At 43.5% G+C, this 23975-nt stretch overlaps 2 protein-coding genes across 7 annotated transcripts in view; one reads left to right on the top strand and one right to left on the bottom strand.

The window, feature by feature from the left end:
- Positions 1-8195, top strand: part of fam13a (family with sequence similarity 13 member A) — a 37471-nt gene extending 29276 nt beyond the window's left edge. For 2 of the 6 annotated variants that reach the window (XM_078109102.1, XM_040186135.2), the window contains exons 15-24: positions 845-910; positions 2624-2840; positions 2941-3082; positions 3375-3456; positions 3547-3752; positions 3854-3937; positions 4474-4569; positions 6459-6655; positions 6747-6848; positions 6958-8195. In XM_078109102.1, the coding sequence (XP_077965228.1) occupies positions 845-910; positions 2624-2840; positions 2941-3082; positions 3375-3456; positions 3547-3752; positions 3854-3937; positions 4474-4569; positions 6459-6655; positions 6747-6848; positions 6958-7081 (1316 nt within the window). In that variant the 3' untranslated portion in view covers positions 7082-8195. Of the gene's footprint in view, positions 1-844; positions 911-2623; positions 2841-2940; positions 3083-3374; positions 3457-3546; positions 3753-3853; positions 3938-4473; positions 4570-5505; positions 5590-6458; positions 6656-6746; positions 6849-6957 lie in introns of all 6 variants that reach the window. The other 4 variants (XM_078109103.1, XM_040186136.2, XM_040186133.2 and 1 more) reach the window with 3 other exon arrangements.
- A 588-nt stretch (positions 8196-8783) lies between these two features.
- herc3 (HECT and RLD domain containing E3 ubiquitin protein ligase 3) lies at positions 8784-23686 on the bottom strand. Its single transcript, XM_040186137.2, has 25 exons — positions 23502-23686; positions 22046-22398; positions 21109-21268; positions 20772-20848; positions 20446-20667; positions 20228-20319; positions 19829-19959; positions 19569-19708; positions 19222-19295; positions 18517-18641; positions 18223-18282; positions 17456-17567; positions 16730-16919; positions 16232-16395; positions 16006-16119; positions 15764-15787; positions 15556-15654; positions 15284-15454; positions 15072-15215; positions 13885-14051; positions 13020-13086; positions 12673-12755; positions 11694-11877; positions 11049-11151; positions 8784-10790 (listed from the first exon to the last, which is right to left on the bottom strand). Exons 2-25 carry the CDS (start codon positions 22266-22268, stop codon positions 10582-10584), a joined length of 3135 nt encoding a protein of 1044 aa, XP_040042071.1. The 5' UTR covers positions 22269-22398; positions 23502-23686; the 3' UTR covers positions 8784-10581.
- Positions 23687-23975: the final 289 nt, after the last annotated feature.

Genomic DNA, 23975 nt, shown 5'->3' with positions numbered 1-23975 from the left:
TTGTGCTCGCTTGTAATCCAAAATGCGTTTAGTTTGAAGGAGGGCTTAGCGTCGTGCAGCCTATTCAGTAATGTCGCATCTAGACGGCCGTGTTTTTCTGCAGACGTTTTGCAGTTGAACATTTTCTGTTTGGGGTTTCGGAATCTCGTCTTTTTTTGCCTGTTCTTGAGTCTCCTTTCCTGGACATTGTGTCCTGAATGCTTAACTGAGTTTGTGGCAGTGGGGACGCCACAGTGAGCGTGCATGATTGCTTGTGACAGGCTGTTCATAACCACAGTTTCTCCTTTTAGGTGCGTGAGATGGCAAACGGATCAGGTCCATTGAAGCATGAGTGCTGTAACAAAAACCACAAGTGAGCTAGTGAGGATTTCTTTTTATGTGCTAGTCTTCACGAAGGAGAACCAAAGGGGGATTTATGTTCTTGCAAAACGAGCCAGCATGAATTATCGGTTGTTTCAAGGTGTATAATGGTACTTTAAGGGATTTGTTCTTACTAGAGAGGAGTGTAATCCAGTGCAAGTGGTCTTGCTGGGGGGGGATGAGTCCATTAGGCAATGGTGGGAGGCCCTTGTCCCAGTACACTTTGTGCCAGCGCCTGTCATTGGTGACCTGATATTTACCGCTGCTCTGTCCTTGTCCTCCTGCCGGCGATGGTGGAAGGACATTAAAAGGCATTCCAACAGGAAGAGACGAGAGACAGTCGCTCGTACGTCTCGCTAATTAAGGTTTAGGAAGAAACTTGTTGTTTTTTGGATTTCCTGTATTTGTTCTTCCTTTCTTTGCCTAGATTTCCTCATCTGGTTCTTCACATCTTGCCTATTTTCTTCTTTTTCATTCTTCCCAGATTCTCCGTTCTTTAACGCCCCCTTTCTTGATTTCAAAACCATTTTTCATCCAAGTTGTTGTGATGGTAAGTGTTGCGTTACATCACCTTCACCAGAGTGCAAGAAAGAGAAAGCTGTCCGAGTTGACCTTTTCCGTGGCATGGCAACGCGCTCGACCGATCTGGAACATTTGTCGCACGCGTCTCACTCACACAGCAACCTTTTTTCTTTTTTGTGAAATGGCAAACTGGCATGTTTTTTTTGTTTTGTTTTTGTTTCATTAGTCTAGTTAATCCTGAACCACCAGTAAGCGGTTTGATTTAAAGGATTCATTTGAAATGCCATGAAGCCTCTGCACCTCCAAATGAAGACCTGCAGTGTGATTTAGGGCCTCACCTGCTGCTGTGAGCGAGCGCAAACAGGCCGCAGGGCGGCTACTTAATAAACTGCACGTAGCTAAACCTACACGAGGACCCCTGGCACAAGATGTGGAATCTGAGCTGAATTTCTTCTCCCGCAGCCGAACCCACCCAAGCTGAGAAAAATACATTGTTTGCAGTTTTAGACTGCATGCGTATTTTCTCACGTGTTTTCTGACACTTTGAATGTTTCCCCCGGCAGCTTGTTTTCTCTCCCTCCGTCGCGCCTCGCTGTGCAACAACTCCTCTGTATATTCCTAGAGTCCCCTGACGCCTGATGTTACAGGTCTGGCCGTTTCCATGAAATCCCCTTCATTGTTCCTGCTGACTTTAATGTTTTGATACAGTTTCTACAGTTTTTTCCCCCCCTTTCTTATTACAAGAGGGAGCTCTGATATTTCCCAGTTTAGTCTGTCCACCATGCACACGTACTTTGACAGACGCTGAATAGCTTCATCTCTCGCCGTGCAGAGTGGAAACTAAAACACAAACTCATCAGTGTCCCTCCCAACGGGGGTTGCCTGCTGACATTATCCCACAGAGTGCCAGGCATTATTAATAGCCCGGGGATTGTCAGGGGTATCTGCATGGCTATTTTCACCAGGCATGATTATTGCCAGAGTGAAGACTGACCAGGGCATAAACCGGGAGGGAGGGAGGGAGGGAGGGAGTGAGTGAGGGAAGGATGGATGGAGGGAGGGGTGGAGGGAAGGAGGGAGGGCGCTCTGACCCGCAGTTACAAAACAACATCTGTGACGGTCGAGCCCCACAGGAAGGTTTTTAAGCTTCCTTGTGTCCAGCCACTTTCACACCGCCAATTAGGATCCAAAAAGATTTTTTAGCAGGGAAAGAAATGACCTGTAACTGTATTGGAAGATAATAAGTTCTAATCTTTAGGGAAATTAACATATTGTTGGAGTTGCAGAGAAAATCTGAAGCCATCGTGTATGTTAATTAGTCTTAAAATGGAAATTTCTGGGTATGTTTTGACATTTTGTAAAGTAAATGCTTATTGATCTGCATTTTACTCAATAATGGATTCCTATTTCAACAATCAGAGTTCTTTTTTATTAGTTGGGCATTTAAAAAACAGCAAGTACATAATTCTTTAGGGTTTTAGTTCTGAAGTGGGTCCTTTTAAACGTTAAAGGAGGTGTTTCATTCAGTAGCTACAGAGCTTTTGGCCATAATATGGTAAATCTGCTTTGTGTTTGTTTTTCGTGCCAGCATGCACCACCGTTTCCGAATTCCTCCGACTAACCTGTCGTTTGTTGCCACCGTGTGAAGTTTGTTGCTTTTTGAACCCTGACTTGACACAGCAGAGCATCCAAAGTGGCGCATTTTCAACAAAGTGTGTGTTTTTTTTTTCTTTTTTCTCAGAGCCGGTCCCAGCGTGCCCGCAAATGCAGAGGGAGAGCATGGACCGCGAGGAGGCCCGCCTGTCCCCTCACGCCGGGGGGCGTCTGATCCGCCAGCTGGTGGAGGAGGACAGCGACCCGATGCTGTCGCCACGTTTCTACGGCTACGGACAGTGCCAGCAGTACCTGGACGACACCGAAGTGCCTCCCTCGCCTCCAAACGCACACTCGTTTGTCAGGTAAACAACTTAACACGTGTGTGTGTGCGCGCGCACGGGTGTTTGCGTAGAGGAGAGTTGGGAGGAGCCGTCACTAACCACGTGATCGCGTCCCCCGCAGTCGCAGGAGGAGCTCGTCCCTCGGCTCCTGCGACGACGACCGAGAGGAGCTGACGTCCGCTCAGCTCACAAAGAGGATCCACGTGCTGAGGAAGAAGATCCACCGGTTTGAGGAGAGGTTTGAAGAGGAGCGTAAATACAGGGTAGGTACCAGTCTTTCACTTTTTACAACCCGTTAACAAGGTCGTTGACCATCTGAGGAGACACCTGTGACTCTATGAAACAGATATTTAAGAGATTAAAAGATTAAAGGTCTGCGACTGTTTGTTTATTTTAAAGGCCATTTGCTTCATAAAAATGCTGTTAATCCCAGACTGAGCCCTCGATTTATGATCGATGTAGTTACGTCACGTGAGCAATGACTATAGCTGCTGCTTCATTGTGAAAGAGCATCTGTCCTCATCAGTTCTCCTGCTCTTCCTTCTTCCTATCCAGCCCTCCCACTGTGATAAAGCTGAAAACCCAGAGGTGCTGAGATGGGTTAATGAGCTGGCTAAGCTTCGCAAAGAGCTAAAAGGTAAGACCTTGAAACAAAGCGGGCTCGGCTGTAGTGCGGGAACTAAAATCAAGACTCAGTGTCGTCCGTCTGTCCCCTCACCCTCTTCAGAAAGCAAGCTGATGAAGTCGGAGGAAGACCTGCCGCCTCTGACCCGCCAGCGCAGCAACACGCTGCCCAAAAGCTTCGGCTCGCAGCTGGAGAAGAAACCCCCGCAGGAGAAAGCGCCGAAGCCTCCGGTGGAAAGCAGCCTGGAGACGATCCTGAAGAAGCTGCAGGAGAAGAGAGAGGACGTTAACCGTCCAGAAGACATCAAGGTAAGACAGTGACACGCTCGTCACAAGGACAACAAAAGCAGGGAGACCCAGCGGGAACTTTCATTTCTGAAATGATCCGATGTTCTACTTCATGCTGACAGGACATGACACGGGAGCAGATCGGAGCGGAGAAGGTCGCGCTGCAGAAGGCTCTTCTCTACTACGAGAGCATACACGGTCGACCAGTAAGTCCTCCCGTCAAATAAACAAACGCAATAAACAATCCTGTCGGCCATGTTGGCCCAAAGAGGAAAAAAAAATCTTGTTTACCACTTCGTTGTGACCCAGATTGCAAGTCAAGGGTGAATAATGTCTCAAGCCGGAGCGGCGTGTTTGTCGTGATTAGCTAATGAAGGAAAGGATGGGTGTGATTCTTTTGGTGCCTTTTTTTTATATATATATCAAATTGTCACAACTGTGCTGTTGCAATACAGAACAATATAAAGACCTGTGAAGGCGCTGACATCACTCATCGCCTGACATCGTTTGATGTCAGACCCTGAATCAATCGCAGTAATTGTGCCGTCCTTGCTGGCGTTGTTGCGTACCAGGAAGTGCGGCTGACCTTTCTGTGTTCCTCGGTGGTTCGTGGTCACCGACCCTGGAGAACGGGGCTGAGGAGTTGTTAGCCGTCTGGGACAGCTGTCATTTAGGGTTACGTCAATGTCCGTGGCTGAGCAGTCGGAGCAACAACTTGTCCCCTCTTCTTTTGCTACTTCAGGTCACCAAGAGCGAGAGGCAAATCATGAAGCCGCTGTACGACCGGTATCGTCTGGTGAAGCAGATCCTGTGCAGAGCCTCCACCATCCCCGTCATTGTAAGGACCGCATCTTAAAACCTCCACGTCTTTTTTTTTTTTTTTCCTCCAAACTTCTTTCTATGCAGCCGCCCCCGTTTGTCCTGCGGCTCTTTTGACAAGCGGGCGGCCAAGATCACTGCGTTGTCAAAGCGTCTGCGGGCCCTTAATCCCGGCTCACGGTGGCTTTAGGGCCCCGCCGCGGCACCCGGTGGCAGCCGCGCGACAAATGCGCTCTCCACCTTTTCTAAAGTCCAGCTTTGGCAGCTCAGTGACTCCCTCTATCCCGAAGCGGGTCATAGGTGACAGATTGGGTACACAGAAAATGACATCACGAAAAACTGATTGCAGAAGCGGGGCGGACGCTGTAGAAATGTTCAACTTTACTTTGATATGAGGACTTGTTTCCTCCTACATGCACATAAAAAAACTACTTTTTTATTGTTGATAATGCTACTATGTTGCAGTACTAGTTTTATAAAAGTGTTGTTTGTATACTCAACCATTTAATAACCATTTCTATTATGTAAGATATTATTATGAGTAAATATCCGTTATATAATGTGCTACCATTTAATCCCCATCATGCAAATTGAGACCATTGACAGAGTTATGTTGCAGCACTTTTATTATGCCAGAAAATTGTTCCGGCTTTTAACCCCTCAAGCTACTCTTTTTCTTCCTAAAATAAATTTAAAAATAGTCCATGAGTTTACTATTTAAAAAAAATATTTAGATTTAATTTTTATTCAGTAAGTAATAAATAAGCAGTCATTGAGCTGTTCACACAGAGAGACCCCATAAATAAGTTAACTAACCTTGAGTCTTGGGACGTCCAATTTGAATGATTGTCATTCGGGCCTCCCGTTGGAAATAAAGCTTGGTAAACGCCCGAAGGACGAGGCCTTGCTGTGAACGCCAGCGCGGTTAACGCCTCCTTCTTAACCGTCACCACAGGGCTCTCCGTCCAGCAAGCGCAGAGGGCCCCTCCTTCAGCCAATTATCGAGGGCGAAACCGCACTCTTCTTCGATGACATCAAGGTGACGAGCTGCTGCTGCTGCTGCTGCTGCTTGAGCAATCAGTCGCCAGCTCCGATTTTCCCCGCCTCCCCGTCATTTAAGTACCCCTCTAATGAGCCTGATTGCTGCCTGTTGATTGGGCGCCCCCCCCGTTTCCTGTCGCCAGCTCCCGTAGAGACGTTGAATCAGTAGCTGCCTGGATGTGACATTTGAACTGCTCCGTGATTTGTTTTTTTAGAAGTAACTGTTGGGTGTCAAAAGGTTATGCTGGTTTATTACAACCTGGGGTCTTATTTCTTACTTGTGACGATGATAATAATGTTGTAGTAAGAAAGGTAACTGCTGGGATCTAGTTGTGCGCGATAGTTTAAAATAAGTCTGATGGGGGAGAGACGCGTGAGCAGCACCTGTTTACATGCATCACAGATACCTGTTTAGATCGTTCAGTCCCGTGATCTCAATAATGACTTTGAATAGCAAATAACAGTAAAAGCTAAAAGAAAATGAGACCCATAGTGCAATAAAGCGCAGGTGTGTTTTTCAGAGAGAAAAAACCCAATGAAAAGCCAAATCGTGTTGCTCTGTGTATTTAGCTGCAGTTGTTTCAGGACTTTGTCTTCTGGTTGACTGCCTCCATTAACTCCATCAACACACACGCACACTAACGGGTATCGACATGAATCACAACGAGCACCCTGGAAAGCGCATTTTTGCTGCTGTACCGCGATCGTTTCTAAGCACTATCGACTAACACTGCACGACCCTCATGCACCCGGGTGTTTGAGCCGGCCAACGGCATCTTTTTCCTGTTTTTTTTATTGCCAGAGCACGACCCGGCCTCTACGTCCTGCGGCCGCCCGTTGACCCCTTTTTTGTTTTGCTTTCTGCAGGAGGAGGAGGACGGCTCGGAGGACGACGGAGACTCAAAGACGCAGTTCAGCGTGACGGCCCCGCCGGACGCCAGCGTGCTGGGCTTCCTGGACCACGCGGAGGAGGAAGCGGACGGGTTTATTTCACCCGTGGACGAACTATCGCCCTCTAAGCACATGACTGACATGAGGCTGTCCAACCTGCACGCCGCCACCGCGTAAGAGCGAAAGACGACCGATCTTCTCCTGCCCTCATTGAAATATTCTTTTGTCTGACATATTAAAGTATTTCTAATGTTTTTCTTTCAGGGAGGAACTTGTGGAGCAACTTCAAGAGACCCGAGAGGAGAAGAAGAGACTTCGCAAGAACCTGAAAGAGTTTGAGGAACAATTCTTTAGACAAAATGGAAGGTAAAAGATTGCATTAACACAAGAGGAGAGGACATAATTAATTTGATTTGTCCCGGTGAACCTCCCCCCCCCCCCTCTTTTCTGAATGCTTGTCATCTGGTTCCCGCAGAAATGTGCAGAAGGAGGACCGCTCCCCCTTGGCAGTGGAGTACAACGAATACAAGCACGTAAAAGCCAAACTGCGGCTGCTGGAAGTTCTCATCAGCAAAAGAGAGTCTACGAAATTAACCTGAGACGACGACAGCAACAACAAAAAGAGACCATTAAATGACTTCAGAGGGACAAATGTATCCCACCAGGTTTGAGAAAAATGGCTGATTTTCATCACAGAGGACATCTGTGTCCGCTGGTGTTTCTGGCCGAGGGGAAACCGTTGACCCGCTGGGTTTTTCGGCGGGAGCCGACTCTTGACGGCGTCACAAAGTCACCTCAGCATTTTCCTTTCAACAAACACCTCTCCTTCCCAAGAGGACGTTCCATGAGACGCACTCAAACATAATGAATTAGTTTTATTGCTAATAATTTATTTCTATATTTTTGAAATGTTTTTATTGTAAAACAAATGTTATTTTTCTGACGCTTTGCTGTAGAAGTCTTAAAGAAAATCGTTGTAAGTAAAATACTAGATATGAAATGTATTGCTGTTTGGAAAGAAGGATTTTTGACATCTGTGTATTTTTGTAAGGGAGACTTTACCATTTGTATAACTTTAATCAGCGTATTCAGTTAATGAATAGCTTTCTCTTTTCCTGTTTTGACCATCATATAATATCCAAAACAAACCCTTGCTTCTTCTCTTGAAGTTATTGTTCAAGTGGTTTCTATTGATAATACAACCCAAAGACTCCGAATACAAACTACTAACCAAAATAGCTCAATCTCAATAAAACAACTATTTTTACTGACAAATTATTTTTGTGATCACTGGTACTTTTAACTGTATATCTTCTGCATTGACACCCCCCTCCTTCCCCCCATTTACTTCCTATCAAATAAGCTATTTCTTCTTGAAATCTGTTGTGTCTTTGCTCACATTGATAGACGTAGACAAACGTTTGTGAGGCGACTGGAGGAAAGCAGATTTTTTTTTGTTTTTTTTCTTCTCATCCTCCTTAGCGATTGTTTGCTTCTTTTGTAAATATTGATCACTTTTGTATGTTTACTTTCTGTGAGCGAGTACATTTTCCCTTTCTTTCTCCGAAATGGATGATTTTATCAGTGTGAATTTTGTTTTTACTGAATGTAAACACTGGCAAGGCTTAATGAATTTTAAGTGTGTACATTTTAGTACATAAATTGTATTTGTATTTTGTATATAATATGAATGAAATCATATTTTTAAGAGTTCTCAGCTGTGTGGCCTTCCTCCGTGTATCTGTTTTCACCTCAGTTTGAGGTGAAACAAAGAATGTTTGCCGTATTTAACTATTTTTGGCTGGACAAATAGATAACTTTAATTGATCTATGTCAACTATGTTCTTTATAGATCGGTCTTTTAGTTTGTTTTATAAAATGCCACACAATGGCACCACACGTTAGTTTAAAATGATATAACACAGAAGAGTAGGACCTTGTCTAATTGAAGAAGTTTGTTTAAATTATTTTATAAAAGCTCATTATTTGTAAATTTATTAAAGAAGCTGATTAAGATATTACAAATGCGAAAACGGTGAGTAAATATAATTAACAACTAAAGATAATGTTGAATATACTTTTGTCCAACAATGCAATCAAAGACAAGCTCTGTAGTGTTTAATTTAAAATAGTTGGCTGGCACAAAGGAGCTTTGTGTAAATTTCAGTAAAATATGAATGTCTGTAGCACATTAAAGGATTAAAAAGGCCTAAACTGCAGGATAAATTAGCTATAAACAAATCCTATCTTAACATGTATATACATGCAGCATAGACCGAAGACACTGGACTCTTAAGAATAAGAGCTTTACTGGGCCGTTTCTCTTTATTGCAGAATAGATATCAGACCATACTATTAAATATATATTAAAAATATACGTAAATGCTCAACCATTTCAGGAAATTCCCGCCACTGCAACCGGATTGAACATCCGTTTGGAATAACAGGTTTGACTGTGGGAGATAAACACGGCATGAGGGCACATTTTGGAACAAGCAATGTGATAAACAGTTTAAGTCTTTATTAGGTTATTTGCCCACACTTGCATATATTGTGTCATCCTGCAAAAATATCACAAGTGAATCATCTGCAACAAACTTATCACAATTTCTATATTTGAATGGTTAAGAATGTACTGCATTTCAAGGGAAATTTTGGAACATACGCAATATTCGCTTTCAGGTTCGGAGTAAACATTAGCTTAGCCCCGTTAGCTTAGCCTTGTATAAAGAGCGGTTACAATTGGCTTTGTCCAGCGGCCATTCAGGTCCACTAAAGCTCATTGTTTGCAACAAAACCAAGTGTAAAAACACTTGACTTTTGTCAACTATTTGAGTTTTCTATGTAAAAGGGGGGAAAAGTGCGCTTTACGGGGGCTGGTGTTACAGTTGTACAGAAGTAGGCTAAGAACAACCCGACTGCTGTAAAATGGTGTCAATATTCTCCAACCCAGAAAGCTCATAAGCGTATTTCCCAAAATATCACATTTCTTAAAATGACATTCGGGTTTTTGCTTTCATTCAAGAGCATGCACACGAGACAACCACTAAAAAAATAACTTCAATAAAGTCAGCTTTTCATGTAGGTTTTGTTGTAGAAGGCAACGCTGTTGAATGCAGGTTAAGATCAAGTCGGCTGCTCCAAGATGCACAGCTCAAACCAAAGGAGGGATTGCAAATTAGATGTACAACGTCTCAGCCGCCGCCCTTCTGCTTGCCGAATACTCTCCCATTAACAAGATCAGGTAACGATTATATTCAAAGTACTATTTACACACATATATACTTAAATTATAATTTGTCCAAAAATAGCCACTCTATTAAATTAAATGTAACAAAAAGCAAGATCATTGTCTCAAAGAAATAACATTTTTTAAAAGGTAGAAAATAGAATTTAAGGAGCTAAATATAAAATACACAGCTTTGGGGAAAAATTTTTAAAAAAGACAAAACACCCAAAGACGAGCTTCTCAACATGTCGCCATCACCGTTTGGTCACAAAGGTTGTGGGATTACAGGGGGTTCATATGAACTTAATCATTAACTTTAATATGTAGTCTGGTGAGACTCATTGACAATGGGTGCACACAGACTTGTTAATAAATACATTTAGCGATTCAACACTTTTAAGTTTGTTTGGCAGGTGATATTTGTGTCCAACTGAATGAGTCTGGCATACTGAGAAACATGTAGTTTGAGTCAATACATCACCTGGAGCTAATACAGGGGCGTCAAGTTTAACAAACAAAAGTAGTATACCCGGAACTATCAACTATTGATACACTTTATATTTGATGGAAATTGTTATATAAAACACAAAATGTGAGCATTTATTAAGAGAGACTTATCTGACTCCATATTTTACAGCATTAAAATTTCCAAATGGTGTGCGAAGGTTGAGAAACTCTCCAAAAGCAATAAAAACAATAATACTCTGCATGTACACAGATAGACCTTTCAGATTTATTATGTTCAACAATCCTGTGAGGGCATATATATAAAGAGACTGACCTTCTCGTCTCTTGTCATGGGGGGGGGGGGGGGGGGGGTCTTATTGCTGTTAAAGTGCATTAAAAACTGTTGCATGTCTCCTCTACTGCTCAGACCAGGCTGAAGCCCTCGTACTGCTCCACGGCCCGAGTGAGGCGCCGGCGCAGGATCTCTTTGGTCTGGTAGCGGGGCATGTCCAGCAGGTTGTAGCAGGTGTGGGCCACCGGCAGGTAGTGCTCCTCCGCCGTGGTGGACTGGATGACGATACGCAGGCTCTCCATGCCGTGGATGGGGATGCGGTCGCTGCCCGTCAGGAACACTTGAGGCGTGAAGAGACACAGAGGGAACGAGTTGAAAAGTGGTGAAACTACTGCCTGAACGGGACACGGCTGCATTTAGAATACCGATGTTAAGTAAAGCGGTGCAATTTGGCCTTGACATCATTCTCCAGATGTTCAGGCTTTAGTCAAAGCCGAGTGTGAAGTCATGCATGAACAAACATGCACACCGTTAAGGTATTTATGTGTGAGCATTAAGGTGTCATGCACGTTGAGCAGAGGAGCAATTAAATACTTACATAAGAACTGCTTCTTCTTTTCCAGAGGGAACTCGTGGAAAACCTCCCAGAACAATCGGACTGTTGGATGAGTGGCTGTGTATTCCCCTTTGTAGACAGCATTCTGCAGAGAGAAAAGGTTTCCATGTTCCATCATCACTTAAACGAAGGCATAGCTTCTTATAATCTTGATTTTTCTTACATAACAATATCTCTGAGGCTCTGGCACCATTATGTTGTAATGTGAACATGGACCAGAGAGTTAGATGTAAGAATTTGTGAAACCAAATACCATTTGTTTGAATTGTTTCACGTTTTAACATCCAGCCCAACAAAGCCGTGAATAAAATGTCCTCAAAACCTGCAGCTGCTGAAGAAATATAACAGGTGGAAGTGTGTGAAAGTTAGCATCCATGGGGTTACTGCTTAGCACTGTGTTAGTGGAAAGGAGAATTGTGAAAGTCATATTTTGATGATGTACAAGTCAAATTTCCTGCCAATCGTCACATCTACAAGTTTCAATCATCTTACAGTCGTTTCGATGCAACTACGAGCTTGAGATGCGACCGGGACACGAAACGGTTTAAAATCCAGCTGCAGAGAAGAAACTCGCCGGACTTGTGACTACAAATGTTACACTTCCCCGTTGTTGAACCACGCGCTGACCTTCTCCATCTCCTCCCAATTGTAGTTGTTGTTGCCGACCACCATGGCCATCAGCTCAGACGGCTGGAACAGCGGCAGGATCTCGCCCCCGCACACCTTCAGGAAGCCCGAGGAGAAGGCCGAGTACTGCTCGCTTACGGAGTCAGAGAACACGTAGCGCAGGTAAGCCTCCACGAACTCCTTCCTGAGACACAAACACACGGGTCAAGTAAACATGTGGAGCCTTTCATTTGTTCTGCGCTGCAGCTGCATCCTCACGACTAAGTTTATATGGAAATAATGTATCGAGACTCCAAGGTGTGACTGTAAACACTTGCTTCCTCCTCCATTGTGTCCTTGCACAAGCGGGTGTTACAGTTAATGTGATTACAATTTCAGATGTTACTATGCAAAGCTGTGGGTCGTCCACACGTTTTTTGTTGACTTGTGTTTGAGGGAAATATTTGATACCAAGTGGAGGAGCAGTAACAAAAAAGAAAGAGAAAAAGTTGACCGCTGCGGTCACAACTCCCGGCTTTTCTCTGGAGTCAATTTGCTACCGGATCCAAAAGGATGTCTGTTTTTGGGGGCTGCAGCAGCGTGTCTAAATCCAGAGGTCTCCTATAATGACTGTGATTTACATGTTTTACACGACAGCGACGATTTCCCCATTTTTTCTGTTATTACAGTGTCATATCTGAGTGTTGAGGGGAACAACTTGGGTCACTGCCAATATCGCCATCTGTTAAGCAATTTATTTTCTATGTGAACATGACCTTCAGTTGGAACAATGGGACACGAGCGGCCAGCGATGTGAGCGACATGACAATCTCAGTGCTGAAAAAAAACCTACATATTTTAAAACCTCAGTTTCATCTGCTGGTCTTCTAGACAGAACAGAGCGTAGAGTATTCAAATGCACATAAAATAAGATTAATTAAAAAGGGAAGAAGAGCGGATGACATCGTAGCCTTAAACATAAGACATTAAGCTGCGTGACCTGTTGTTTTTGTCCACACTGATGCCTTCTCCTCCGGGAATGAGTTCCTTGACTTCCGTCATCCCGTAGTTCTCCCTGGTGATCTGACACAACAAATAGTCTAAGATTTGAATGCATATACATCTGATGATTATATATATATATATATATATATATATATATATATATATAAATAATCAAACTGGATCAGTGGGCCATACTAAACAGCTTTTTGTAGAATGGATGTATCCTAAATTACATGAATCGATTTGCCTTTTAAAAGATTTGCATCTTCAGCAAGTATTAAGAATCGGTCATTTTGTCCGTTAAAGTCATCAAGGTGAAAACAGGTGAAAAGTTGGGCTTACAGCAAAATTGAGAAGAAACATCTCCTCCACATCACATCCGTCATAGTCTAGAAGTTGCTGTAGACTCCTGCAGAAGGATTAACAAGAAAAGTTAGTGTCTTGAAGAAAGAACACCATCACCGCACACAGTTGTGCGAGTGGAGAAAAGACACAATCTACTAATCTCATTAGTGTGATGTAAAAAAGTCAGAATCACCATCATTAAAAACGTTCAACATGAAACTCATTGGTACATTTCATATGAAAAATAGCTACTCCATCGTCGTCATGCAAAGCTGAGGACTTTGTTTATAGCTGCAATGATTTCCTTTTCTTAAATATTCAACAGTTTATTATTGTAGGTTTAAATCTGTCTCAAAAAGGAAAACCTGGGATCAGCTGTGCCTGTCCTACAGCTGACAACAGTCTTTTAAATGAATAAAATAAAAACAGAGTCGGGACAAATTAGCTAATAAACACACAGGAAGTGACTGCGGGGGAGTGTTGTGTTTTTCCTTCAAACAACATGCTGGATGTTTACGCCCAAAACACAGGTGACATGGAAAGAGTGTAGCTGGCAAAATAAATGACAATCATTAGAAAAGGATCAAATATCATTGCCTCACCATTTGAGCCCAACTGCAGATCATTTGTCAGTATTATGTATTTTACTAAAGAGACAAATTATTGAAATCACACGGAAACAATTATCCAAACAATCTTTTTCCTCAGTGAGATAAGACACAGGTTATAGAACTGTGTAAACAATTAAACAAATGCCTCATGCGGACTCAGCATGTGGGCACAATCAAGAACGCTTGTCTGAGAAAACCAAAAACGTCCTTCAGCGCTTCCCCCTCGCGCCTAAAGCTCAGACGCCAGTCACCTGGCCTCGGTGGGGGACAGCTCCTTGAAGTCCTCCAGGGTCGGCGACACGTTGAGCAGCTTCTTGTAGAGGACCAGGGGGAAGTGGAGGTCCACCACAGTGGAGTTGTAGATGGCCAGACCGCAGATTATCCCGATCAGGTGAAACCAGTTCTGCTCGACAAAACACTGGAGACACACAGATGGAAGTGAGTCACAAAAGCGCAACCAATCACAACTTGATGATGATGATGATGATGCAACAAGTAACTTATTCCATTTAAAATGCTCAAGTTAAGCGTTTGTCTGTATATATTTTACTGTTCTCAATTTCTCCGTTCCATAAAGTCTAATTGAAAGCATCTTCTATTTAGGTTAAAATAGTACAAGTGAGGTTATAAAAAAGCAGTTTAAATGTCCGAGACCAACAAAATGGAAATGGAAAAGTGGAAGTGGTGATTTGGATTTATTCATGCATCTCTTATTTGACTCAAGTAGTGGTTGTTAAAGTTCGAGGACATGTCCCCTCATAGAAGTGAGTGTTTTGTCAACCTGAATGTCCCCACTGACACATCGTCACTATCAACAGGAGCAGAAGCTCTTCCTGGAAAGTACAGCTGCAGGTCACATTCTGGAGATCCATTATAAGAGAACTGGTCACATATTTTAAAATAAAATAATGATTAAAAGCTTCCAACCAGACACATGTAAAAAGGGAAACATCCCAACAAAACTCTTTTGCTTTTGATCCATCGCATCATCTCTAAATTTGCTCGGGTGAACTAATGAATGGTCACTTCCTCTCTGTGTGAAGGAGGAATTGAACAGACAAACTTAGCTCAGTATTTCAAAGAATGTACAAAAAAAACCCCAGCAGAACACAAACATCCCTGTTTGCTGCAGCCTTATGTTGACAGATTGTTTTGGAATCAATTACAACGATCATGTTGATTTAATAATCAACTGTGGACGGAACAGGATATTTATTATACTACTGTTACCAGAGTAGCAGCAACGTTAAAAAACACCGCTTTTGGTAACCGCTTCTTAAATGAAAAAAAAAACACTTCTGCTGGATGATAAAAAAGATCATCATCTCTGCTTCACTAGTTTTGACTGCACTGCTCTTTTTCAAGTTCATTTCACTTCTAGATGGAGGTTGGATGTGTTTTTCTTTCACACGAACATGTGAATACGGTGTAAACGTACTTTGTCTGAGAACCACAGCAGGTTGGAGTCTTTGTAATGGGTGAACATCCCATACACAGGATCCATCAGCTCCTTCAACAGCAGCAGGAAGAACTCCTTCGTCACTCCACCTGCATCAACGGCCTCCTCTCCGTCAAAGATCACCTGGCAGGAGAGCATCATCAGAATCACAGAACCGCAGTGGCCTTCAGAAGCTTAGACGCAGATCTCACCTTGAGTGGTTTCTTCAGGTCCACGTCAGAGTACATGGTGAGCTCCCGGAGTGTGTCGCTCACTAAGTGGTTCCTGCGCACGTGCAAAACCAAGTAAGGGTTCCTGGCGAGATGGGGTTCCAGCGTGAGCAGCATGAAGACGTTGTGGAGGTTCGCACCGCTTACTGCCATCTGGGTACCGGGGGGGTGTCACAGGTTGAGGTGTGAAAAGGCAACAGGATGATTGACGTTTAGTGACAACGAGCGAATGAAGCAACGTCTGGTCGTAGTACCTGCATTTGCAGTTCAGCGTCGGTTTGCAACATGGTTGTCTTGGCTTGTGCGTTCAGTATGAACGGGTAGGCACATAGGTTCACTGAGGGAAAGTCTCCCTGCGAGGCAATTGAGGAAATATACTTGGTCTCATATACATTAAAGAACAAAAAAAAGGTATATTATATGTCATTTAACATGTTCATATTCAATCTTTAAATCGGGTACCTGTGAAGGGGAGGATGATTGTTTCTGGGAAACAAACAAATGAGAGAATGCAAAGTCATTTGACTTGGAAAAAAAAGACACTTATTGGACGGGAAAAAAAACTGATTAACAGCGGGAGGAAAGATGAAATTCCTCACAGTCTCTGCAAACGCTGAGGACGACACGAGTACAGAGTCTGCGCGTGTTTGTCCAGCTCGAGCAGATGCCAAGCAAACAAGGAAGTGAAACCTCATCATACTCACAATGTCAGCTTTGCTCAGAAACCATTTGAGGTAGTCTTCCTGGATGTCCACCAGGCTGGTGATGTCGGGGATATAAAAGCGGTTGTACTCCACGTGGTGGGCCTTTAAGTTTACCTGGTGACATGGAACATCGAGGGTTTATCTCAACCACCAACAAGCGGTGAACCCCCCCCCCCCCCCTCAGGCGGAGCTGCTTTAGGCCGGTTTGCAGGAGCAGCGCGGATACCTTGTGGAGTTTCTCCAGCAGCCTCAGAGTGGCGACGAAATAGTTCTCGTAGAAAACCGGCACGAGCAGCGTCCTGCCTCCCGTTAGCATAAACACCACGATGCTCTTGTACATGTCGACCATCCTGGTGAACAAGTGGTCGTCAACAAAACACCACCAGTTATCTGCAGGAGGGGGGGGGGGGGGGGGGGCGGCAAAAATGGGTTGAATTAGATCACAGAGCAAATCCCTCGAAGAACAAACGAGCCGGACGGTGTTTTTGAACATTTCCGTTTGCGTTGAAGCATATTCGTGCACAAACATTGTTAGTGGCTGAACATGGTACGGCCTGTAATCTGTATTTGCAGGTATCAGTGGAGGGGAGCATAGGTGGCGTGGACGAGGAAGCTGACGTAGATGAGAAGTGTGGTTTTTGTGTCCCCAGCGAACAAAGACGCCTTTAAATCACTTGGCTCTGTGTGAAGAAAAATTAAATAAGGGGAAAAAGTTCTAGGATACCCAATACTTTGCTGGGGTTAGCGTCAAGCCGGAGGATGGCCATCGCCAGGGGGATGGTGAGGCGGATGTAGTTCTTGGAGTCAAACAGGCCCGGGTACTCGGACAAGATGAGGTAGATCCTCATGGCTTCGACGTCGGGGGGGGAGCGCGGCAGCTGAGGGATCAACAGACTCTCAAAACTCTTGGTGGCCTAAATGGAGAGTCAGACACAGAACAAGAAAGGACCCGTTCAACTCGATTGTGTATCGACTTTGAATTACACAGAACCGAGGGACAACGTTTGCACCTTGGGGGGGGAATGTATTTGTAATGTACCATGTTATGGTGGGTTTGAAAGCTAAGTATCATTAAAGAAGAATCTGAAAGCTGGAATGAAAATGATCCACCACTGAATTTAGGACGAGGCTTGTAGTTGGATCATTACTGAGCCAACGTTAGAGGTCAGGACTCAATCCTGCAGTTTGCCGCATGAGAATGAAGGGAACTTGATGTACTTTCAAAACACGCCCAATATACACTTCAGAATATTCGTTCTCGTTTCCACAAGCCAGTAATCCAGTACTGTGCAAACATCCCAGATTTCCTCCTTTAACTGCTGCTAGCTCCATGGTCTGGGACAGGACCCAGACCATGGAGCTAGTTGGAGTATTTGCTCAATAACAAACTTCAATCATTTGAAGAAGTTGTGGCTCAGAGGAGCAGAAATGACATTCTTGAATACAATACCTGTTCCAAGAGTCCAGAGAAGGCCGGTTTGCTGAGCGTGTCGAACAGCTTTCTGACAGAGTTGAGATCGATGCCTGGGATCTTCGGGTTGGTTTTGAAGTGTGTGTCATCACTGAGAAAGCAAACAAACGTAGGATTATGTGTCAGCTATTCATGATGTGTCAGAGAAGATGACCTAACGGGACAAACATAGGTCTGACCTCAGATTCAGGGACTGCTAAAAGGTTCCCGCTACTTTGGATTGAACACACGGCCTAAAAGAGCATTTAAGTCGATCCCTAAGTAGATCTCCTGGTCGGCCTCTGGGAGCCGAGGATAGGAGAGCGATGCACAAAGCCAACAGAACCCCTCCAGCAGGAAGGACAGGGACTATTAACTGTGTGAGCCTTCATTTTAATAGACTACAGGATTTATTTTGTCATAACACAAATACATCAGATACGATCCTGTGGAGACTGTATGCCAAAGACAAAACAGATGCAGATAGTACACAGAGTATGAGCCCTGACCTACTTCATTTTGTGAGCTAAAAAACAAAACAAACACGGAGCAATTCTGGAGCTCAAACATAACAAATAAAATGGAAGTGGCTACGCTTCAAACAAGAACAAACTTAATTTATTATGCTGCCCTTGCTGGAATGCATGTTGCAGTTATTTATTCATTTTTGATGTACAGACAAATGTATTTTTTATTTATAAAAAAAATAAATAATAATAATAATAATAGAGAAATTCATTACTTTTCTAAACACGGCTTTTACGCACCTTTGGTCCAAAAAGCTGGCGTTCCAACAAGCCGTAGAGGAGAGTTGAATTATAATGTCACTGAGCACACAAACATAAAACAGTCTGACTGTGAGAGAGGTCGGACCAACCAGACCATTCATAATATAATTGATTCAACATAAATCATCACAATAAAACCGTCACAAATACAAACTTTCTACAAGAGAATGTATTATCCTTTTATTCTGCAAGCATAATACAATTTGTATTATGCTTGTAGAATAATGTTCTTTCGAATACATGTAAAGTACTATCTTTGATTACTTCACTTACTTTGTGACAGTGGAATCTGTGTTATACATCAGCTTTAACCTCCATGAATCGATTCTTTCACAGTTGATTGGGGAGACGGATTTAGTGACACCAATGACTCTGAAGTCTTCTGTGGGGACGGAACTCTGCAGAGAGGAAGAGAAACAGAAACCAGATAACAGTACAAACATTTGGCAGATTGTTTGATGTTGGGCTTTGTCAATTGTGCCTCTTTCCCTCCCGAAGATAAAACAAATCGGCCACAAATTTAGTCCAAAGTGTGTAAATTTGCTGGATATTCAAAGCATACAATTGCCAAAGGCTTGTTGATAAAGAACTGCTTATAGTGCACATTATTGCCACCATGTGGTGAAGCAAAACTGATATAATAGAAATCTTAGTGTATTAGTATTATTATTACGATTATGATTATTGAGCAACATATTTTGAAACGGTTTGTGCTGTATTCATGATTAGATACGGTTTGGGAGTGCTGAAGGGAAGAGGAAACACATCGACTGGAAAGCAAACTTAAGACACTTTATTTTCCCTTTGCATGACACATTTCATTGTGTTTTGTTACTTAAGTTAATGTAGTATATGTGCATTAAAAATGTTTGCACAAATTCTGTTTAAAAATTAGGTTTTGAATTAAAATCATTAAATAACATTGAACATTCAGGAAATAGGAAGGAAGGTAACTAAAATCTTGATTAAATCACATACCTGGTCATTAGAGTACAATAAGAAGCTATGGTCTCCTCCACAGATTATTTTGGTCACTGTACATCGTTTTGATTCTAAAAAAATAAAAATAAATAAAAAAAAACAGAAAATGATTCACTGGCCAACATTGTATTACAGTTAATCAAATAATTTCTGAGAGTAGTTTTATTTATTTTTTTAATTATACAAGAGCGTTTCCAAGTAAATTTGCACATTGAATCTTTCTAAAATAGTTTACACAGATCCACTAGATTATATCATCAACAAACACATTAACATTACAAAACAACAGTGTATTTTTCATGTTTCAAGTTTCATTATTCGTCATTTTGTAGTTCACAGCCTACCTGTTCCAGTCAGGAATCTGGTCTTCACTGCACACGGGCTCCTGGCATCTCCCAGCAGTCCAGTGCCCAGCTGGCCGTGGCTGTTGCAACCGAACGCATACACCACTTCAGAGGAAGGAACAAAGGCCAACGTGTGGCGCCTGACGAAAGTTGGGGTGGGTGGGGGTCAAGATTATGGATGCGGGTAAAAAAAGAAAATGACCACCATTGTGACACAGTTTGGGCTTCGCCAAAAAGATTTCTAATGGCAGAGACGGTACCTGCCACAGGTGATCTGGGACACCTCCGTGCCCATGAGCTCCAGCACTCGCCTGGGTAGAAGTTCATTGTTTGTGGAGCCGTGACCCAGCTGACCCCATGAGCCCTCGCCAAACGTAAACAAGCCGCCATCCTGCCGGAGACACGACACAGAACTCAAGAGATTCTCGGCATACTGATGCAGTTATTCAAAAGTAAAATATTGTTTTCTCCGGGATTGTGCGTCGAGGTGGTGAGTTAAGATTAGTTAGAGTTAGACAGTCTGGGGCGAATAAGATTTAGATGTAGTTGGTAGTAGTTCCTATAAAGCAGGTATACTCGAACTGATAACTCATGTGAAAGATTATTCCACATTGAAGGGCTGTTGTTGTTGTTGTTGTTTTTTTTATCTGTACCCGTACCTTTGTGAGGGCTGCTGTATGTTCATTTCCACAGCTGATATAACAAACTTTTTGAGATCTCAAAAACTTGATATGACACGGGACCGCTCGATCTGAGAAAAGGAAACACAAAACGCACGTAAAGGTCACGCGGTTCTACGCGATTCGGCACCACTTCTTCTGCAATCGAGCATCGCCATCTGGGACTCCCACTGCCTTTCTATCCAGCTCATTATTACCTTGTTCATCATTGAGACCAAGTTGTCCGGCTCTGTTCTTGCCCCAACCAAATACAGCGCCGGACAGGGAGAGGGCGAAGCTGTGGTCCCCGCCGGCGGTTATCTGTGCCAGAGGAATACCCGACAGAGACTTGAGGGGCTGAGGGAACAGCTTGCTGGGCTCGCCTTTCCCCAGGCCCAGCTGGCCGCTGGTGTTCTGGCCCCACGTGAACAGCTGGCCGTCTGAGCGGGAGAAAAAAAGAACAGAGGAGCAGAAATGGGTTGCTCTTCACCTACAGCGATCACTGCAAAAAGACTCGTCGAGAATCTGCGACATCGCTACGTACCTCGAGAGAGCGCAATGCAGTGCTGATTCCCACACATTACTTGAGAGATCCGCTGCTCACACAGCCTTTTGACCAACCTGAGGGGAAATAAAAACATCCGTTAGCCAATCAAATGCTACCAGGGTCGCATGTCCAGGAGCTAATCGGACGAGTCGCTAATGGTCTGTAAATGAACAAGTAGTGATTTTTACATTATGATCAGTTGATCAGATGATCAGATTGCCGTTTCAGATGTTTGGGTCGCTACGGATTGAAACCAGCGCTTTACGCGTTTAAAACCTCCAATCCCCTTCAAAGTCATCTTAATGTCACGCTTCCTCTCCATCTGCGCACTCACCTCGGGATTCGAACGGTGGCCTCTGCGATCCCCAGGCCGAGCTGGCCCTCTTCCCCGGCTCCCCACGCAAACACTTGACCCTGCTCGTTCACAGCCACTGAATGGGACCGACCACTCGACACCATTGTTATAATCTGAGCATCCAGAGCGTCTACAAGCTCTGTTGAGAGAAGGAGGACAAGCGTCAGCAATTTGATGACCCCCTCCCCCCCCAACCCCCCAACCTCCCAACCTCCCTCCCTCCATAGAAGTGTCCACAATTTTGCTTCTCTAAACTAACCCTTAGAAAGCTAAAGATTACACGTTACCTTAAAGATTCATTTAAGACAGTGGACTTTTCTCCATGAAATACTATGTTTATAGGTCTATATGCAGTATATACACTTGCTGAAGTTCCAATGATTCTTGCATTTATTCGTAGTCGTTAAAGCTTCACCCCGATGCAGAGACCAAGCACCACTAACTTCCTCCCAAATGACGGCAACACGGTCCCACCGCTGTCTGCGATCACCACAAGCCTCAGGCCTCTCACTTCTCTAAGAAATGGTAACAAACCCTCTGAGAAATGGAGGCACTTGCGACACTTGTGTTTAGATTCAATGCATAGTACAAATAGATAAAGTCCATTAGTTTGAAAACAAGAGAAACTTGAAGAGTCCTGCAAGAGACTTTACTTTCTTTACTTTTAATTTTTAGAAACTTTCGTTAGTTTTACAGGATTGTGTCGGCCTGACAGTCTAGCTCAGAGACTTAGTTGTTCTCAAACAAGCGGGTAACTATCACAACTCTAGTCCCACCAGTTATGTAATTCTGCGTTTTGGTTTGAATATGTTTTTAAATGAACATCTCCCAACCGAGGAGCGTGGTGCAACAGTCTAGACTATGTAACGATAAATCCAAAGGTCATGGAATATGCTGTTCACGGGGCAAAGCTCACCTGGGGAAGTCCCTGGTTTGCTGTGGCCCAGCTGTCCACAGCTGTTAGAGCCACATGTGTACACGCTGCCATCATGCAGCAGGAACGTTGAGTGTTGCCCTCCACAAGCTACTTCTTTCAGGCCCCTGCCACTGAACACGTGACAGTTTCTGGGCTCAAACATGGCGGTCCTGTCAATACCGATACCCAGCTGTCCATCTTTTGCATTCCCCCAACAAAGCATGTTGACGAAGGAAGAGGGGACGAGCACCAATCCGAAGGGGCGGTGAGAGGGACGGCCAGATGGAGGATGATCACAAAATACTCAGGCTTTAGAGCAGCCCCGCTTTCTCCTCTTCATATAAAGTCCAACCCTGGGAAAAAGAAATACGGTATTAATTTCATCTTTATTAATTAGGAAAGAATGCCAGTTCCCGTGCTCCATGTGTGAAGAGTAAACCATGGTTTTGGAGGTCCGGCTCTGTTTGAGAGATGTAAGCTGTATGATAGAAGAGGGGGCAGTGCGTTTAAATAAACTCAGTGTAATCCCTGCTTAAGCAGCTCCATGCAGACTTGCCTTACTGTCACTACGCATGCAATACATGCATGCATGTATGTATTGCATGTTACTGACCGGCTTAGCCACGGGTAATAAACAAATGGGAAAGGACGCAATAAGGGAATACAAACAGGCCATAAATTAGGAGATGGAAAAGACATTAACCGGGGAGAGCAGCAGGACAAGGAACTCAGGGATCTGTCCCCTTATCAAATTCATGCAAGTTAATAAATTCCAAGGAAAATTGACAACAACCCTATAGATATCAGACCCACATTTCATCCCTTTTGTGTCCCTGTTTAAAAGTCAATGCCATACAACAATCTGCAGCCAAAGCTTCTGTACTGCTTCAACAAAAAAACATTATAATCTCCATGAGGGAAAGAGAGCTAATGTATTATTGGATTACATTTTTAGTTGACTGAACCTACTATTAAAGTCAATATTAACTCATTTTAAAACAATGCAATACAAACTAGCTAAAGGAAGATCTCACTAGCCAAGGTTAGCTGTGCCTCAGTGTGATCGGTATCTTAGGTGGTGCACAGGTCCAGGATCAGTACTGACGTGCGTTAAAGGTTGCGTTAGCTTGCTGATGGGCGGATAGTAAAGAGGAGTGGCCTGCGTGATGAATACATTAAGATCGCGGTGTGCAGGCGTAGCGAAATATCCCAAAGCACCGAACTGACACCATCGCATCGAACAGAAAATAAACGTAACCAAATGAGACGTTAATGATCCACGTCGGCCTTAATAGTACATAGTTCGCTATTTAACCTTAGCAAGCTACGGAGACGCTGGCTGTCAGTGTGATAGCTAAATCCAAAGAAATCCACTCGTCACACGATGTCTATATTGTCAGTAAAACAGTGTCGTCATAACACCGCAAGATGATCAAAAATCAAATAAGGTGTTTACCTGGATAGATGCATCCTGATTTGGGGCGTCAAGATTCCGCTCTCCTCATAAAACAAACGAGGAAGTACGGGGTACCACAGCTGTTACGTCACTGGACCTTTAAGTCTGGGAGGCAGGCGATTGGTGCGCCAATCAGGAAGTGCTCGTGTTTCGTCGATGATACAACAGAGCCATTTTAGTGAGAGTCTTGTCAAACGCAATCACGATTTACCACTTTAAGCAGCGTATAGAAGCATCGGAATGGAACTTTCGTGATGGACTTTTAAAATGCGGTTTTTATATAAGGATGTATTATGTAAAACGGAGTCGATTTGTTGCTTAAAAATGAAAAAAATCAATGAGTCGATACATCAATAAATTAAATGAATGAATGAAAAGGTCGAATTTTAATTAACAATTTAATTATTTTTAAGATAAAAAAATACAGTTTGATATGACCTGAAAAGTGTTGCTCTGAATGTTCAGCTGTACTTG

This window comes from Gasterosteus aculeatus, chromosome 9, assembly GCF_964276395.1.
Source record: "Gasterosteus aculeatus chromosome 9, fGasAcu3.hap1.1, whole genome shotgun sequence".
In the NCBI taxonomy this organism is placed as follows: Eukaryota; Metazoa; Chordata; class Actinopteri; order Perciformes; family Gasterosteidae; genus Gasterosteus; species Gasterosteus aculeatus.
This window is presented reverse-complemented; position numbering and strand designations above follow the sequence as displayed.

What these genes read in the sequence shown, in the direction of transcription:
- herc3 (XM_040186137.2), bottom strand. Translation starts at nt 22,268, where the DNA reads ATGCTTTGTTGGGGGAATGCAAAAGATGGACAGCTGGGTATCGGTATT. An exon ending in ATACAGCAGCCCTCACAAAG is followed by an intron (nt 19,960 to 20,227) that starts GTACGGGTACAG and finishes TGTCTCCGGCAG; the next exon opens with GATGGCGGCTTGTTTACGTT. An exon ending in ATTGGGAGGAGATGGAGAAG is followed by an intron (nt 11,152 to 11,693) that starts GTCAGCGCGTGG and finishes TTCTCTCTGCAG; the next exon opens with AATGCTGTCTACAAAGGGGA.